Genomic DNA, 17,438 nt, shown 5'->3' on the forward strand with positions numbered 1-17,438 from the left:
GCGGCAGAATTGCGGGATATAGTGAAATAGGGTAATAATAATAATAACTTTATTTTTATATACTGCAATACCACAAACAGTTCAAAGCGGTTTACAGAGGAAGAGATTGTATATAGACAGCGATATTACAGAAAACTTTCGAAATTACATTAGCCGGTTAAGGTTAGTCAAATTTATCTGGAAGTATTTTAGAAATACATCAAGGCTGAAGGATGATAGAAGGAAATGATCAGTCTAGGAAAGTGGCATAAAGATAAGCCCCGAGAGTAAGAATGGAGATGATTGAACTAAAATAACCAAATCCAGGGAATGTCATGGGGAATGAGACAAAATTGTTATAACCCAAGTCTCTTAGATAGGAAAGGACTTGAATGTGGGTGTGATTGAGAATCTATATGAACATTAAAATCTCCAACAATCTGAAGACTGGGAAATCTGATAGATGTATTTGCTAATGTTTGTAAGAGTAATTTCCATGATTTGAAGGGAATAGAAGGGGGATAGTAGCAAACTAATAAATGAAGGGAAGAGTCAAAGGTAATTGTCAGCCCTAAGTTTTCTGAGTAAGGGAAATGACTGATATTGTAGGCAAGATGGTAGTAGAATGCTGGCTACTCCATCTCTCCTGCTGTATGGGCAGTATGAAAAACAGTTTAGGAAGGAGGAAGACATCTCTATAAGTAAGAGTCCTCACCTTCTTTGAGCCAACTTTTAGTAAGACATAAGATATCAAAATATGGTTCAAGGAGGAAGTCATGAATTAGGGAATTTTAGATCAAAGAGATCAACAATTAAGAAGGCCTATTAACAAGTAAAAAAAAAAAAGGCCTATTAACAAGGAAGAAGAAATTACCATAGCCTCAGAAGTATCTTGTCTAGTATCATAATATCAAGTTATTTTGGGGATGGGGGTAAAAGAAGAAATAGAAAGGTTTCCTGACAACATAAGCTGAGATTGAGACAACTGAGTTAACACCCTTTGAGTTGAACAAGGAATGCTCATGGACAAAATTAGAAAAAAAAAAAAATCAAATATTTCCAAGGGGGTTAAAATACCCCCAGAGATAATCCCTAGGAGCTCACCCAAGAAGAATAATTTGTTTTATTTATATTTGTATTCACTTAAACTAAGAGGATAACAAAACAATCATAAACAAGTTTAAAGTTTCTTTATTTTTGATATACCATCTATCAAACAAGTGTCTAAATGGTGTACAATAAAATGAAATTAAAAATAAATATCTTATGAAATGTTAAAAATATTGGACAAGTTCACACTGAAGTACATGGAACAAAAGGAGAGTGGAGGAGGGACAGTTTCTAAATACAGTAAAACCTTGGATTGCAAGTAACTTGGTTTGCAAGTGTTTTTTGCAAGACAAGCAAAATATTTTATTCAATTTTAACTTGATCTACAAGCAATGACTTGCAATACAAGTACATACAGTATACACACATCACAACTGAGCCGATGGTTCTTCTCTCTCTGAAGCTGCAAGAGTGTAGTGACTGTTCTAAACGAGCGAGGTCTTGTAATACAAGTATGTATAGTATTTTGTTTTAAAGGTTTTGGGTTGTGGAACGAATCATCTGAGTTTCCATTATTTCATATGGGGAAATCTGCTTTGATATATGAGTGCTTTGGATTACAAGCATGCTTCTGGAACAAATTATGCTCTCAAACCAAGGTGTTACTGTACGTCGAAGACAAATGGATTGCCAAATTTGGGAACACTAAGGTGATGTTGGAGTTAATTCAAATGCAAGCTTATGAACACAGAGTCTTCAGACACTCAGCATGTTTCAACAGTGTAAAAATAAAGTAGGATAAAGAATGAGGCTGGACTCTGAAGAGGGAAATGGGAAAGATTGTACTGGGGGAGTGGTAAGAGATGGGAAAATATGCTAGATCTGGGGAGGGGGGATAGCAGAGAGAGACAAAAACAAACTTGAGAGTGGGAGGAGGAGTGATGTTGGATCAGGTATGGGTTGAAGGGGAGAAGAGAGCCGCTGGACCAGTGGAGGAAGAGGGAGAGAGATGCTGCACTTTGGGGAAAGGGGGGGGGGGGGCGGGGAGCGGGAGAGTTTTTGATCCTGGGGTGGAAGTGTGGGAGGAAGGGAAAACAGAAGGAAGAAACTGGACAGGCCAAGACTGCCTGCCTATCATTCTATCGGTTTTATATATTACCATTACTGTGTCATCCAGCCAACTTTTATATTCAGGAGAAATTTGCTCATCATCCATTAGCTAATGCAGCTCAAATGTTAGGCTCAAATTTTATGTTGCTGACCTTTACTTTCTTTAAATTCACTTGCACGTTTATTTTATAAACTTCGTATTCCTTTTTAAGATATTAGTGTTCTTTTTTAAGGCCTGTGGTTTTTTTCTGCTCTTTTAGACTTCCAGCTCTATTAGAACAGTCATTTTGGGGCTATTACCAACTTTCATTCACAATTGCCATAGCCCAATCATTGCAGTGACAGACCTCATTTAATAATTTCTTTTCTCCTATTATTTGTGTATGAGGATAAAAAAGCTTAAATTGCCCATGGTCAACTTTAGCTAGAATGTTTTTGTGGACCCATAAATGAATTATACACAGCCTTGCTAATGTCATGCAGAGTATCTGGATAACAGTATAGTTTCGGTAGGTAGAACAGACTTACTGAAATAATTCCAGTTACCATTTTGTTTTCTTTCTGCAGGACTGTCAAAATGCTTAAGGGGTTGTAATTTAATCAAAAGCAGAAAATCATCCAGGACTCAAGACTGAAGGCTCAGCTGAGAAAGAAAGGACTGTGCCAATGCCGGAGCAAAAAAGACAGCCAGAGCTAGTGGAAGGAAGTCTTCCTGTATTTGTTTTTCCTACAGAGCTTATATTTTATGCTGATGATCAGTCAACCCACAAGCAGGTGTTGACGCTGTACAACCCCTATGAATTTGCCTTGAAGTTCAAAGGTGAGTTGCTTTTCATTGAACTGCTGAAGAGTATTACTGGGTGGTAACATCTAACCTGCCAAATATCTGTGAGATTTTCTTATCTGGCAATTTTGCCAACATAGATTTTCTTGTTTTGCTTGGGAGCCTTTTGTTCTTCGAAGTTAAGACCCTCCTTGACCTCAGGGGTCTCACTTGCAGATGCAGTACTAACAGCATGTCTGGTATTGCTTATCTGCAAGTGAGACCCTTGAATTCATGGATTGTAAAGTAATTTTAGTCAGCAAAAGGCTCCCAAACAAAAAAATTCTGCTATGTTGGCAAAATTACCAGATAAGAAAATCTCATAGATATTTGACAGGGCTAGGTGTTAAGCACATATCGATATAAACCATATACTAGAAATTTAGATGCAGAAATTGTTTTGTAATTCCTGGAAACCAAAATGAGAATTAGACATTGTTGTAACCTGTTCTGAGCTTGTTGGGGAGGACAGGATATAAAACGAATGAAATAAATAAATACATACATATGAATTGTTCACAGTTGTATGTTGTATTTGATGTGTGTTTTCACATACAACAGCAATAATTAATTTTGAAAATAGACTGTATTTTTGTGTTCTAAAGATGAGTTTTTGGTATACAGTTGATTTCTTCTCTTAAATCTATACTGCCAAGTGTCATGTTTCTGAATTAATACACCCTTTTCTTCTGCAGTTCTTTGTACCGCTCCAAATAAGTATGTTGTTGTGGATGCTGCTGGTGCTGTAAAACCTCAATGTTGTGTTGATATGTAAGTAATTATTCTTTGGTGTTAGACACATCTATATTTAGAGCAAACAAGATATTACTTGACTCTAGTACAGTTATTTAAAAAACAAACCAACCCAAAAAACCCCAAACAAACTATTTTTATGCTGAGCACTTTGGCCACTGCTAATTTCCTTTTTAAAAATTAATTCTCTTTAATGAACTTAAGGTAATGTTAAATGAGATTTGAAGCACAATGCTGGTTTTTCAAACATGCAGCTTGGTAGGTGAAAGCCCTGCAGTCTGTGCATACACTGCACAATCATTTTGCCAAGAAAGATAATTGATAAGGGTGCATATATCTAGCATTTGTATCCAGAATACCTCTCATAGCTTACTCAGGGATACTTAGAACAAACAGGATAGTGTGTTCAGAACCTAATTAGGTTTATTTGTATGAAAAATAAAGATTAGTAAACAGATATTTAATTGGACTAGCACTCTACATTTTGGTGGTAATTGTTAGGAAGATGCACAAGGAAAAATTATCAGTTCATCTGGCCTTTCCCAAATTTCAGAATTTTTTTAGTTCATTTATATTACTACATATCTTTAAAATATTGGTTAAAATGTTTTAATACTTACAAATCAAATTTAATTCATTAATTCATAGGTTAGCATATGTGAAATTTAATTTGTGTTCACTAAGGGGCCCATTTACTAAAGTGGACTGAAATCTGGGCTTAACGTGTCATAGCATGGGACTTTCCCATGCACTAAGCCCAGATTTAACACAGAACAATTTAAGGCTTTTTTAAAATATTTTTTTTTAGGTTGTGTGCTAATGTGCACATTACCATATGGTTCCTGTAAGAAGTTAACATGGGAACCCTTACCATCTAGCTGGTTAATGTTTCCACATCCATTTTCTGCCCATGGCAGCACCCTCTAAAATATTGGTTTTTAAAAATAGCTAGTGTCCCATGTTCGATCTCATGGCTAATACAGCCAACAGGAAAGCGGATTGATTCTTCAGTCGTCATGAGGCCAGCAGTGCAGGCCTGGACACTCTGGTTCAACCCTGGCCACAGGAAGGTTTCCTATATATCTTCCATCCGTGGCCCATGATAGAGTGTCTTTTGAGGCAGATAGCGGCACACGGAGGTCCAGTGATCCTGGTTATACCTGATTGGCCAAGGTGGCCGTGGTATGCTGACTTGGTTTGGCTCCAGCAGAATCGGGGTTCCGGCTACCTTGTCATTCTCGCTTCCTCAGGCAGGGTCTGATTGCGATGCAGGATCCGGACCGCTTTGGTCTTACGGCATGGCTGTTAAGTGCGTGGCCTTAACTAGCCGGGGTATTCTTCGGCTGTGATTGCCACGTTGCTTCACAGCAAAATGAAGTCCACAGTGGCAGCCTTTGCGAAGGCTTGGAGGAGTTACCAAGCTTGGTACACTCTGAGACGTGTGGACCCGTCTGTTACATTGATTCCTCAGGTCCTGGAGTTTCTGCAGTATAGCCTCAAGAAGGGCCTAGCGGTAGCTTTGCTCCTGGTGCAGATTGCCGGTCTTTCGCGTATGGGCCCTCCTTCTCTGAGGGGCTCATTGGCAGCTCATCCAGATGTGGCTCATTTTCTATGGGGCGCTCTGTGACTTAGGTCTCAGTTGCGCCTTCCCTGTCTGACCTGGAATCTTAATCTGGTTTTCCACTCTCTGTCTCGTCTCTGGAGCAGATATCCCTTATGGATCTCATGATCAACACGGTCTTCCTGGGAGCTATTACCTCAGCTCAAAGGGTTTCAGAGCTTCAGGCTCTCTCCTGCCAGGATATTTTTCTGCAAATTATGGATTCTGCTGTGATGCTGCGTATTGTTCCTTCCTGTCTTCCAAAAGTGGTTTCTGCTTTCCATGTCTTCCTGCTTTTGCTTCCTCTGGTTCGAGGGAGCAGGACTGGGTATTGCCATGCTAATCTTATGTCCTACACACCTCCGGAATTACTGATTCTTTAGACAAAAAGGGTAACATAATCATCACACCTATTATTAAAAATAATAAGGAATCAATTTCCTTACCCGCAAACTATAGACCGATAGCGTTCATCCCCTTCTTCACAAAGACCATGGAGGGGTTGGTGCAAATTCAATTAACAAAATATTTACATTACATTACATTAGGAATTTCTATTCCGCCATTACCTTGCGATTCAAGGGGGATTACAAGTGGTTTGTCAGGACATTAAAAGTATTTAGGGAGTAGTTTGTACATTTCTTTGAGTTGCTAAGGATTACATTTGAATTGTCATGGTATTAGAAGTACATATGGAGTAGTTGCAGGTGATGCTTGGGACATTTCTGATTGAGTTAGTTTGGTTTTATGTGTTTTTTGAATAGAAGGGTTTTTATTTCTTTTTTGAAGGTTTTGTAGTCTGTGGTCGAGGTCAATAGGTTGTAGAGTTGAAAGTCGAGTGTTGCAGCTCGAGTGGCTAGGAGGTTGTCATATGTTTTTAGTTGGAGGGTGTGTGAATAGTGCGTATTTGAAGTGTACTCTTGCTTATATTGGGAGCCAATGTGAGTCGTGGTATGCCTCTGTGATGTGGTCGAATTTCTTCCATGAGTAGACCAGTCTTAGGGCTGTGTTATGTATTGTTTGTAGTTGTTTTATCATGGTTGCTGTGCTCTCTGTAAAAAAACAAACAAAATAAAAACTGCAGACAGTATGTACAAGATGCAGGCTGTGTTTATTAAACCAAATATAAAATGCGGTAACTATTGTCACCCTTTGTTTTACAAACCCTGGGACCCAACACGGTCCATATTTTGGAGAACACATCTTCTTCAGGGGTCCATGAGTTGTAAGGGTTAAAACAAACCGCAATATAAATTGGTAATAAGCAAAGCGCCTGTGTTAAAACAATCAATGCGAGCCAACTGTACACCGCAAAAGCGAGATGCTGGAGCAAAAAACTGTGCTCTCAGTTGCATGATTCTCAATCAAGTTTTAGATCCCACTACAGTACAGAGACAGTATTAGTTACATTATTGGATTATTTGAATAGCCTTTTAAGCAAGGGTAGCAATGCGCTGGTACTGCAGTTTGATCTGAGCAGCGCTTTCGATTTAGTAGACCACTACAAACTGTTGGAACTTTTGGATTCTTTAGGAATCCATGGTAAAGTATTATCATGCTTTAAAGGATTCCTTGAATCAAGACTCTATTAGGTAAAATTTAAGGATATACTCTCAGCTGTTTGGAAAAACCCGTGTGGAGTCCTACACTTTTTAATGTGTACCTTCTTTCATTGAGCTATTGGATGAGCAAATTGAGTCTGAGGTTGTTCAGCTATGCTGACGATATTACAGTAGTCATCCCATGTTGTAAAAAACTATCCAACAGTACTCAACTTACTGTGCTAAATACGATAGAATCCTGGATGCAGGATTTCAAGTTGAAATTAAATCAGGAAAAAACTAAATTCTTCCTTGTGTCATCACAAAAGATCATTTTTGAACCAATAATTAAGATTAATTCAATATCATATACAATAAGCCCTATAATTAAAATCTTGGGAGTTCTTGATCAGTGCTTGACCATGAAAAATCAGATAGGCGCAGTGGTTCAAAAGGGTTATTATACCTTATGAAAATTACGTACCATCAGATCCTACATCGATGCTGCTGCTTTTACAATCTTAGTTCAGACACTACTTTTGAATATACTACACTATTGTAATATTGTATATTTGACAAGTACTAAGAAAAATTTGGCTAGATTGACCCTGGTTTAGAATACAGCAGTAAGAATGATTTATGGTCTAAGGAAGTATGACAACGTTACCCCCTATTATTATGAGCTGCATTGGCTTCTAGTAGAAGCCCGTGTGATCTTTAAGTTGGGATGCTTATACTATAAAGTTGCTTTTGGTGTTGCCCCATTATATCTTGTCAACAGATTTGTTATCATGGCGTATGAGAATACCCTATTTACGTTCCCTTCAGCTAAGGGTTATAAAAGTAAGAAACATCATGGGCATTGTCTTTCCTACCAAGCAGCTTACTGAAGATTTCCATCCATTATTAATTAGATCCATGTTTTATGAACATTTCAGAAAACTCTTGAAAACTCTTCTTTTTTCCAAATTCTTGATCAGTTAGATTTCTGTATATCATACTATTCCTGTATTCTCTCATAGCATAATCTTTTGTTAACCGCATTGAACTTATGGCTTTGTGGTCTAGAAATTTGCTATTATGTTATGTTGCAGTCCTTGGATGAGCGCAGTATCTTGCTGTGGTATCTGGAGGTCACCAATGAGTTTTGCATCTTTGACCACCTGTTTGTTCTAGCAGGTCCGTTTTCTCTGGATGAGATTTCTGAGCCACTACCTGGTTCACCAAGTTTTTCAAGATCGATGTGGCAGCCAAGCAGGATGCTGCTTTTGGTGCCTCTGTTTTGGCAGTTTTGCGCTGATTTTTCAGGACTGCTCTGTTACGTCTCACTGGTCCCAGAATAAAGCGGGATTGTACAAGAATGAAAAATTAAGTTCTTACCTTTGCTAATCTTCTTTTTTGTAAATCCACACTTTATTCCGGGAACCCACCCTATACCTTGCTGATTTGCTGATCATCTCCCTTTACAAATACTGGTAAGTTGGCTTTCTGTTTTCTGACCAGCCTTTATAAGAGTGCCATCAGAATGGGTTTAGCACTTTGTTTGGGGGGGGGATCCCTGGTTAAAGTGCCCCCTCCTGACAGTATGGGCTATAGCACTGTTTTGTCGTCCAGGTTTATAATGTTTCATAACTTGTTCTTTCATTTTTAATTGTTGCTGTTCTGCATTTGTTGATATGAACAGAATTGACTTACTTGCGGGGAGTTTCTCTGTTCCCCTCTCTCTTGTTATCCTCTACAGATGTTTCTGGCTGTTTTAAGACTGACTGAGGTTACAGAGATAGTGATGAGGTAAGAGGGGGGAGAGGTTTAAGTCTCTGAAGTTTGAGGCTTCCTACAAAGTCCTGGTGAGTAGACAGAAATAATCCACTGGTCCAGGAATAAAGTGTGGATTTACAGGAAAGAAGATTAGCAAAGGTAAGAACCTAATCTTTTGTTGTTGGCCTCCTTGAAGCATATTATCTTAAATGATGTTCCTGGTTTCTTCATCTAGGAGAATTGTCAGAGCTACAAGCTTTGTCCTATCACAGGCCTTCCTAGGTACTTTCTAAGGAGTTAGTACTATCCTTTCTTCCCAAAGTCATCTCTCCTTTTCACCTCATTCAGTCTATTTTTGTTTTGGGAAACAGGAGACAAAGGGGCTGGGAGCAAGACAAAAGAATTTAGGAAATCAAGATAGATTGGTTGCTCTGCTTGGAAGAGGGGAAGCTTCATTGGATTCAACCGTGGCTCGCTAGTTTAAAGAGGCTTTTGCTTCAGCAAATACTCTTAGGGGCTGTGCGGTTCCAGATGTATCCAAAGCACATTCTATGAGGGGACAATCTGCATCCCTGGCTGAATGTTTTTTGATCCTGCTGGTTGAGATTTGTAAAGCGACACTTAGGTATCCATGAATTATTTTGTGCGCCGTTATAGACTAGATGCTCTGGTTCCAGAGGATGTAGCCTGCGGAGCCAAGATCTTGAATAAGGGGCCCATACCGTACAACTCTTGAGTAGTTATGGCTCTGGCGGGAAAATAAGGAAGGATAAATTAGTTCCTAAATTAGAACCCACCCTTTCCCTTAAGATATTTCAGAAGAGATTCAGATGATGAATTCATATACCCTTTCCTTTTGACTTTTGGTGTCCAGGCTCAGTACGTACGAGGTATGTATATATAAGAGATCATTGGTCCCTTGATAAGTTCTTTAATTCATAGAGGAGTTATGGGGTTTATGGATTATTTACTGTTTTGATATGATCATTTCTGGCTGGCCAGGATTCTTAAGGGATGACATCATAGATCAGTAGTTCTCAATCTCCACCTGCTGGCAGGAGAGCATAACCTAAGCATCTGGAGGGAGTGGTTTTGACTAGGGACTTGGGGAAAGAAAATTAGCAGGTAAGAACTAATTAACCCTTAATTGTATTTTATGCAAATAAAATACTCTAAAGCATTTTCAAGATATTACCAGCAAACTATAGGCTTAATTCATTTGCTATTTATGAATTTTTCTTTGATTGAGGCAAGGAGATGTAAATTTAAAGGCTTTGCTAGACTGTTTCTACCTAGAAATCTTTTATTTTGCTTATGAAGATGGAGAAGACTCATGGAATCTCAGGAAGTGCAACATTGTTGCTCCAAATGCTGGTCCTTCACTAGAATAGAAATTGCTAGTGTGCTCAAAGCCAGTTTTGCATGGCTGGCTTCCAGTCCCACTTATCTTCCACAGAAACCCTGCAATTGCCAGCAACAAGAGGAAAATGGATTGGCTTAAGAACATAAGAATTGCCATACTGGAACAGATCGCAAGTCCATCAAGCCCAGTATCCTGTTTCCAGCAGTGGCCAACCCAGGTCCCAAGTACCTGGCTAGATCCTAAGTGGTAAAACAGATTTTATGCTGCTTATCTTAGGAATAAGCATTGGATTTCACCAAGCCATCTCAATGGCCTATGGACTAGAGAGCTACATGGGAACGGAGCCGACAGGAATCCCATAGAACCCATGGGTTTACCCCTTGGGTCCATGCGGAGCCCATGGGGATCTCTCCAGGGTTGCGGGAATGAAGGCATCTCAAAAAGCTCTCATGAGTGTGTTACCTCAGCAGCACCTTCTTCTTCCCTCCAGCTGCACTCACCCCTCCACAAAACCACGTGCAGTGCTACCAGCGCACCGCCTGCATAAGACCTGGAAGCCTTCTCTCTGATGTCATTTTATCATTTTTGTCATCCTTCTCTGTACCTGTTCTAATTACGCTATATCTTTTTTGAGATACGGGGAACAGAATTGCATATAGTATTCAAGGTGCAGCCGTACCATAGAGTAATACAAGGGCATTGTAACATTTTCATCTTTGTTTTCCATTCCTTTCCTGATAATTCCTAACATTCTGTTTGCTTTCTTAGTTGCCAATGTACATTGAGCTGAGGCTGCCACACCATTTCACTCAACTTATCCTCAACAATGACACCTAGATCCTTTTCCTGGTCAGTGACTCCTAACATAGAACCCAGCATCACATAGCTGTAGTTTGTGTTCCTCTTTCCCACATGCATTATTTTACACTTGCTCACATTAAACATCATCTGCCATTTTGATGCCCGGTCTTCCAGTCTCACAAGACTCTCTTGAAATTTTTCACAATCCTTTGCGATTTAACAACTTTGAACAACTTTGTGTCATCAGCAAATTTAATTATCTCACTAGTTATTCCCATATCTAGATCACTGATAAATATGTTAAAAAGCAGCAGTCCCAGCACATACCCCTGAGGAACCCCACTATTTACCCTTCTTCATTGAGAATGTTGAGCATTTAAACCTACTCTCTATTTTCTATCTTTCCACCAGTTCTTAATCCATAATAGGATGTTACCTCCTATCCCATGACTTTCTAATTTCCTCAGAAGTCTTTCATGAGGTACTTTATCAAATACTGTGCAGCTTTCCTCTGCTTGCCATAAGGGTGAGCAGGGACAGTTCTTGCATTATGATATAGTAGCAAGACCTGTATTTAAGTTGAAAATTGCCATTAATTCCAGCATAACATATGTAAAATAGAACTTGTGTTCCATATCTGATCTCAGTTGCTTAGTGAAAAGGAAGATGTATTGTACAGGGGATAGTTATGAACACGTTTCATGCGATGGCAATGTGTGGCTATTTCATAAGCAATCATGAAGAAATTTTTGTGTGAATATAAAACATGCAGTCAACTCATAGAAGTGGCTTTAAAAAAATTTGCAACTGTGTAAAAACAGAAATAATTTGGTCTGCTTACATTTTTGTGTATTTTTATAGTGTGATTCGTCACAGAGATGTCCGAGCCTGTCACTATGGAGTAATAGATAAATTCCGGCTCCAGGTGTCTGAGCAGAGCCAGAGGAAGGCTCTTGGACGAAAAGAGGTCATTGCCACTCTTCTGCCATCGGCAAAGGAGCAGCAACAGAAGGAAGAGGAGGAAAAAAGAATAAAGGAACATTTAGTAGAAAGTGTCTTTTTTGAACAAGCTTCATGTCAGCCAGGTATTTACTGTTTGGAATCTGAAGCTATTTCTGCAGAGCTTCCCAAGTGGGTGCCAGTAATCCCCCCAACCTGCCCACATCAAACAGCATATGACACTTTTGCATATATTGGAGACCCATTATGTGCATATTTTTTTCATGTATTCTATAGGGATATCCTGAAACTGTAGTCAGCTGTGTTGATCCCAACGAGACTTAAAACCAAAACTCAGGACAAAATGAGGTTTAAATAACATTATAATTATGCAAACTTCATCAAAAAAAGACAATATGCTCAAAAAAGGAGAAAAAAAGCCTCAGACTGCTGAAGTATATTACAAGAACACCAAAAAGTCAAATACCAAAGAGGTGTACTGAAATGTGTCTAAGCCAAAATCACCTCTAGAACTAGCCACTGATGTAATATAAAGCTAATTGGTAACAAGCCTCAGAGACCTTGAATTCAAGCAGTGTGCTGCTAGATGCATTATCAGGTCAGAATCTCAATCATTGGCTTGTGGCACAAACATATAAGTGCTTTTAATATTTTAAATATTTTTAAATATATTTTTCAAATATTAAATAGAAAATATTTTAAATTATAAAGAATGGTGTAAAGATAAAAAAAATCTAAAAGGCATACAATCATTTAAAGAGTTTACACTGCACAATGCTTTCTGCTACTTTTAACAGCCAACAAACATAGGACAAAAAATTAGACACTTGGTGCAAGACCAATCAATGATAAACTTTCACCCTCTCAGCCAATAAAAAACCTTAAAAAATTTTTGGGAAAAACTTTTCACACCAAATAAAGCAAACAGCCCTCTAATAGAAATAGAACAACTCAATTTTAGCATTTAACCCACTGGGCTCCACTGAATTCAATAAAAATATCTATCTTTGTTCACACTGGGACAACTTGCATGTCCATTTGCCATCCTGGAAAACAGGGGAGCACAATCGATAACAAAACATCTTTAATTCAGAAAATTTTTTATTTATTTATTATGATTTATTTACTACCTTTTTGAAGGAGTTCACTTAAGGTAGTGTACAGCAAGAATAAGTCAAACATAAGCAATAGACAAATTGCAGCAATAAAAAAAAAATAATTTCAGATTATAAAACAAGTATGGCATAGTATATTACATTAGAATGTCACCACATTGTGTGATAAAACATTTTAATAGCATAGGATGTAAGCAACGAAGGGGAGAGAGAAAAGAGAGAGTAACAGAGGTTAGAAAATAATGGGACTAATTTGAAGAAAGTAGTACAAACTGGTGCTTGAAAATGATCTCAACTAGGGCGGGAATGGATAAACATGTCCTGCTATAGTATGTGCAACCAAGTGTCACGCCTTGTGAATTTGACTAGCAAGTTAGTTAGTTCTTCCAGTCCACATTAGCTAAATCAGAGAAAAGAGGTATATCAAATCCCATCCCCCCTTGTATCAAATTCATGATTTTTTACCCTCTAAATATATGTTGTATAAAATAGCCCCCATGCAATGCACTGACAGCAGTGTAGTGATTTTTTTTTTTTTGTAATTTAATATTACTTTTGTGTTCTCTCGTTTGAATATTAAAAGCTCTCATTGTATGTCCAATGTAGAACTTATATGACTGACATTCAGTGCAATAAACCACAAATTAAGGTGGTATGATGTCTGATTTGGCAATGGCATAGTAATGTGGTGGTGGGGAGGCAGACTGCCCTGGGCAGCAACTTCACAGGGGTGCCGGCACCTCACCCCTCCCGCGTATATCTCTTTAAATGTTTGCCAACATGAGCAGCATCTTCCACCTGCTGCTCGTGCTGGCCTTGGCTTCCTTCTGACGCCACTTCCTGGTTATAGGGAAGAGTAGGGTACACAGTGTATGGTGCAGTAATGCTGGACGGCACCGCCATGGGTGCCAGCTTCCCTTGCTATACCACTGTGAGCTGGTATCTCTTAAATTGATCACTGGGTTGGTGGACTCAGCCAGCTGAACAGAAACAGAACAAATATTACAATGTCCATAGAGAAAATGCCTAGGAAGGGATATAAGTGCAATGGCATCATTTACATTCATACCCATAGTGTATAAAATATTTTTCAAATTTCTTTCCTTTCGACAGGCAACCCATAAAACAATATCTTTAAAACAAGGAAACAATTGTAAAGTCTACCAGTGCCTAAGCAACATTCTCATTAATACTGTTGAATGGTAAGAGAGGACACAAGTTAAAAAATCATCTTCTTGAGCTTGTACTTCAGGTGAATGAAATAATAAATCTCTATAATTAAATATCTTTCTGCATCTAGCATTTTTCTTTTCACAATCTGGGTATCATCTTGCCAAAAGGCGCTCTTGTAGATCTTCCATCTCAAATTTAAACTCTGCCATTGTTAAGCGGATGCATCAATAACACTAAAATTGGGAGAAAAGTAAACTGTTCTTCAGTGCAATAGGATGACAGCTTTTATAGTGCAACAAAGTATTTGTCGGTAGCTTTTCGGTATACTGTGATATTAAGACCACTACCATTCTTGGCTTCAGTTTTTTAAATTAAGTTTAGACAAAGTTAAACAGCAAGATCTCATATCCAACAGATACAAAAGTTCACAAAATCTGTTTCCTCCCTCCACCTGAGACCCCCCCCCCTTTTCTCGCATTACAGATGACAACTCAGGGATAGTAATCAACAGAAGGCTTTGGCTATTATAACCCTTTGATACTAGTCCCTCCCTCCCCTGCATCTCACATCCTCTCTTAACTGCTCTTAATGAAAAGTAAAGCTGTAAAACGTTAGATTCACAGATGGATATTCAATCAGTCCAGTATCAAAAGTGAGATTAAAATCAAATTTTGTCTTTTGGAGACTTAGAAACTGTATATATGAATCACATACCATGCTTATTTTGTTTATAAGAGCATCTGGCATCCTTGGAAAAAAATGTAACACCATGGAGTCAAAGTGCGTGGTAAAATATCCATTCAACCACAACAAAAATTGTTATAAAAAGTTCACCTAGTCATCCCATAAAAAGAATGTCATCTATAAAGTAAACCCAGAACGATATATGCTTATAATAATCTGAAGGGTATACTTTCTGTTCAAAAAATAAAACAAACAAATGGGGCCATCATGACTTCCATTGCCACTCCTGATATAAGCTGAAAAAACTTTTCTCCAAACTAGTACAAATCTATTTTATTGAAGTACAAAGAAACAGAAATCTCATACAGCAGTCAAACACAAACATCATAATTATACATATGTTCCCCTTTAATCCCCCCCTTCCCAACCAATCTAAACAAAATTAGTAGAAGGTCTGTTTTCTTATGACCCCCCTTAGTGACACTCAAAAATGATTGTAAATGTGACTAATTGTTTAAAGTTGTTCAACACCATGCTTTGTGCTCAGTGTGAAAGATTCTGAAGATATGGGTCCCAAGTGGCAAGGAATCTCCTCTTCTGGTTCATTGTTTCACCAGCATTTCTGGCTTCCAATATCATTAATGAATGAAGCATAGCTTGGTGGCTTATCTTGCAATCAATATTGCATTAAACATTTATGCTTTTCTTCAAATTAAAAAAATCTCTTCATGGTTATTGGAATTAATTGAATTAGCAACCCAGAGGGCACGCAATGGGGACTACGGTATGTCTGCAATCCAGAAAATGTTGTAAAATAACTAGTTCTGCTTGTTGAGGTATAACTGTGTAAAGTGAAGTAATATCTAAAGTGACTATAACAATTTTACTAGTCACAACATACTTGAGAAAGCTTCACCATAACATCAGAAGAATCATATAGGACTCGGACTGGGCTACAATGATTTAAAAGTTGCAACCCCTGTTAAGTTAAAAAATTATTTTTCGAAAGCATCCAATATCAGATCTTTTATCTTTGTCTGCAATACTGGAGTTAGATCCTCTTAATAGCTCTAGATAATCATTGTCTTTGGAAAGTTGAACCAAAATTTCATCTTCATAATCTGTAATGTTCTGTACTACTGCAGTGCCAACTTTATTAGCTCTCCTAATGATTATTTGCTTTCAAGTCTTATAATTGTTTATCATTTTCTCTTAATTAAACTTTCTCATGATGTTATTAGATTCAAATTTCTCTACATCTTTCAAAACCAGTTGGTTTAAAGGTAAAAAATATCTGATCCAAAGGTTCTGGTGGACACCTTCGGGATTTCTTCCAAATTGCCTTCAATCCTAGACAGGGCTGGCTTAATCATTGGACCAGGTGAAGACCAGAGTACAAAAATATCCAGCTTCTGACCTCACCTGGTCTACAGGTTAAGTCTTTTCTCCACCTCCAGTCCAGTCTCTCCCCTTCCCCATGGGTCCAGCACTATTCCCTCACCTTTCTCACTCCCCTCCAGCCAACACCTGGGCCTTCCCTCTGTTGAATCCCAATCACAGGAAATTACGGAAGAGGAAATGCCAAGGGACTGGCTGAAGACAGTCTCATGCTGCTACTGGTGATCAACGTAAACTTTTATAGGACTGCAGGGTAGTGAAAAAGGTGAGGGAGTAAATGCCAAACTCACAGGAAGGGGGAAAGAGTTGGAACCAGGGGGTGGGGGAGGTGCCCAACCCATGGAAAGGGAATGCCAGAAGTTATACAATGGGAGGCACTTTCAAAGCAAGTTGGCTCAGGGCGCTACTACCCTTGAGCTGGCCCTGCCCCTAGAAGTTTCTTGTTAAAAGGAAAAGGCTTTCCATTGAAGAATTCTCATGAAACATTCCTATTCCACTTGGAATTAGAAAAAATTATAAGGCTGTGTTTGAATAGATAGACCTTTTGGACAAAACTTGCAGCTCATCAGGTGATAGAGAATGTTGTGACAAATTTACTACTGTTACTTCTTTCCCCGTTGAGATCTGGTGACCAGATGGGACTATTGAGATGTCTCCCTTTGATCTTGACACCATTGACTTCTACAACCTCTGTGGTCTCTCCCGTTCCCTAAAAAAAAGCTTGGTATCACCAGAGGAATCAGTAGAGGATTTGAATGCAATTTTCTTCCCTTTATCCCTCTGTATATTAGCCAGCTAGGTATACACATTCTTGGAACAAGAATCCTGCTCATTTCGCTGGAATTTTGCAGCTCGTTGTAGAAAGCATCCATCTTCTTAAGATTTTCATTATTTACCATAAGAATAATGTTTTGATATTGTAATTATTAAGCGGAAAATCATAATTCTTGACAATTGCCTTGTGACAGCTGCACATACTTCTTTTCGTAGTTGTCTAAACTGATCAGTCTTGTTGAGTGCCCATAACTTGTGAATGTAATTGTTAGGTAATATGAGGAGGTGGGTGGTCAGTCTTTATCAAATTCTGTAATTCTAGTGCAAAAGGCATACGAGTCTTGAACCAGTGGGGTATTCACCTCTATTCGTGATTTTGTGTAGAAGGTGTACTCTACATTTTTCGGCTCTAATTCAGCATCTAATTCAGGGCCGCTGGTCGCTCTCTCAGAGGAAATGGTCCATCAACCGATTGAAGCTGTGGGCTATTTGTTTAGTGCTACAGTTATTGGAGACCACCCAGGAAAGCAAGCCAGTCAGGGTCTTCTCGAACAAT

General features: G+C 38.6%; 1 protein-coding gene across 7 annotated transcripts in view; it reads left to right on the forward strand.

The window, feature by feature from the left end:
* MOSPD1 (motile sperm domain containing 1) overlaps positions 1 to 17,438 on the forward strand; it is a 69,118-nt gene that overhangs the window by 38,045 nt on the left and 13,635 nt on the right. For 5 of the 7 annotated variants that reach the window (XM_033946797.1, XM_033946795.1, XM_033946793.1 and 2 more), the window contains exons 2-4: positions 2,707 to 2,959; positions 3,658 to 3,733; positions 11,640 to 11,863. In XM_033946797.1, the coding sequence (XP_033802688.1) occupies positions 2,806 to 2,959; positions 3,658 to 3,733; positions 11,640 to 11,863 (454 nt within the window). In that variant the 5' untranslated portion in view covers positions 2,707 to 2,805. Of the gene's footprint in view, positions 1 to 2,706; positions 2,960 to 3,657; positions 3,734 to 11,639; positions 11,864 to 13,966; positions 14,106 to 17,438 lie in introns of all 7 variants that reach the window. The other 2 variants (XR_004539653.1, XR_004539652.1) reach the window with 2 other exon arrangements.

This window comes from Geotrypetes seraphini, chromosome 5, assembly GCF_902459505.1.
Source record: "Geotrypetes seraphini chromosome 5, aGeoSer1.1, whole genome shotgun sequence".
NCBI classification, from domain to species: domain Eukaryota; kingdom Metazoa; phylum Chordata; class Amphibia; order Gymnophiona; family Dermophiidae; genus Geotrypetes; species Geotrypetes seraphini.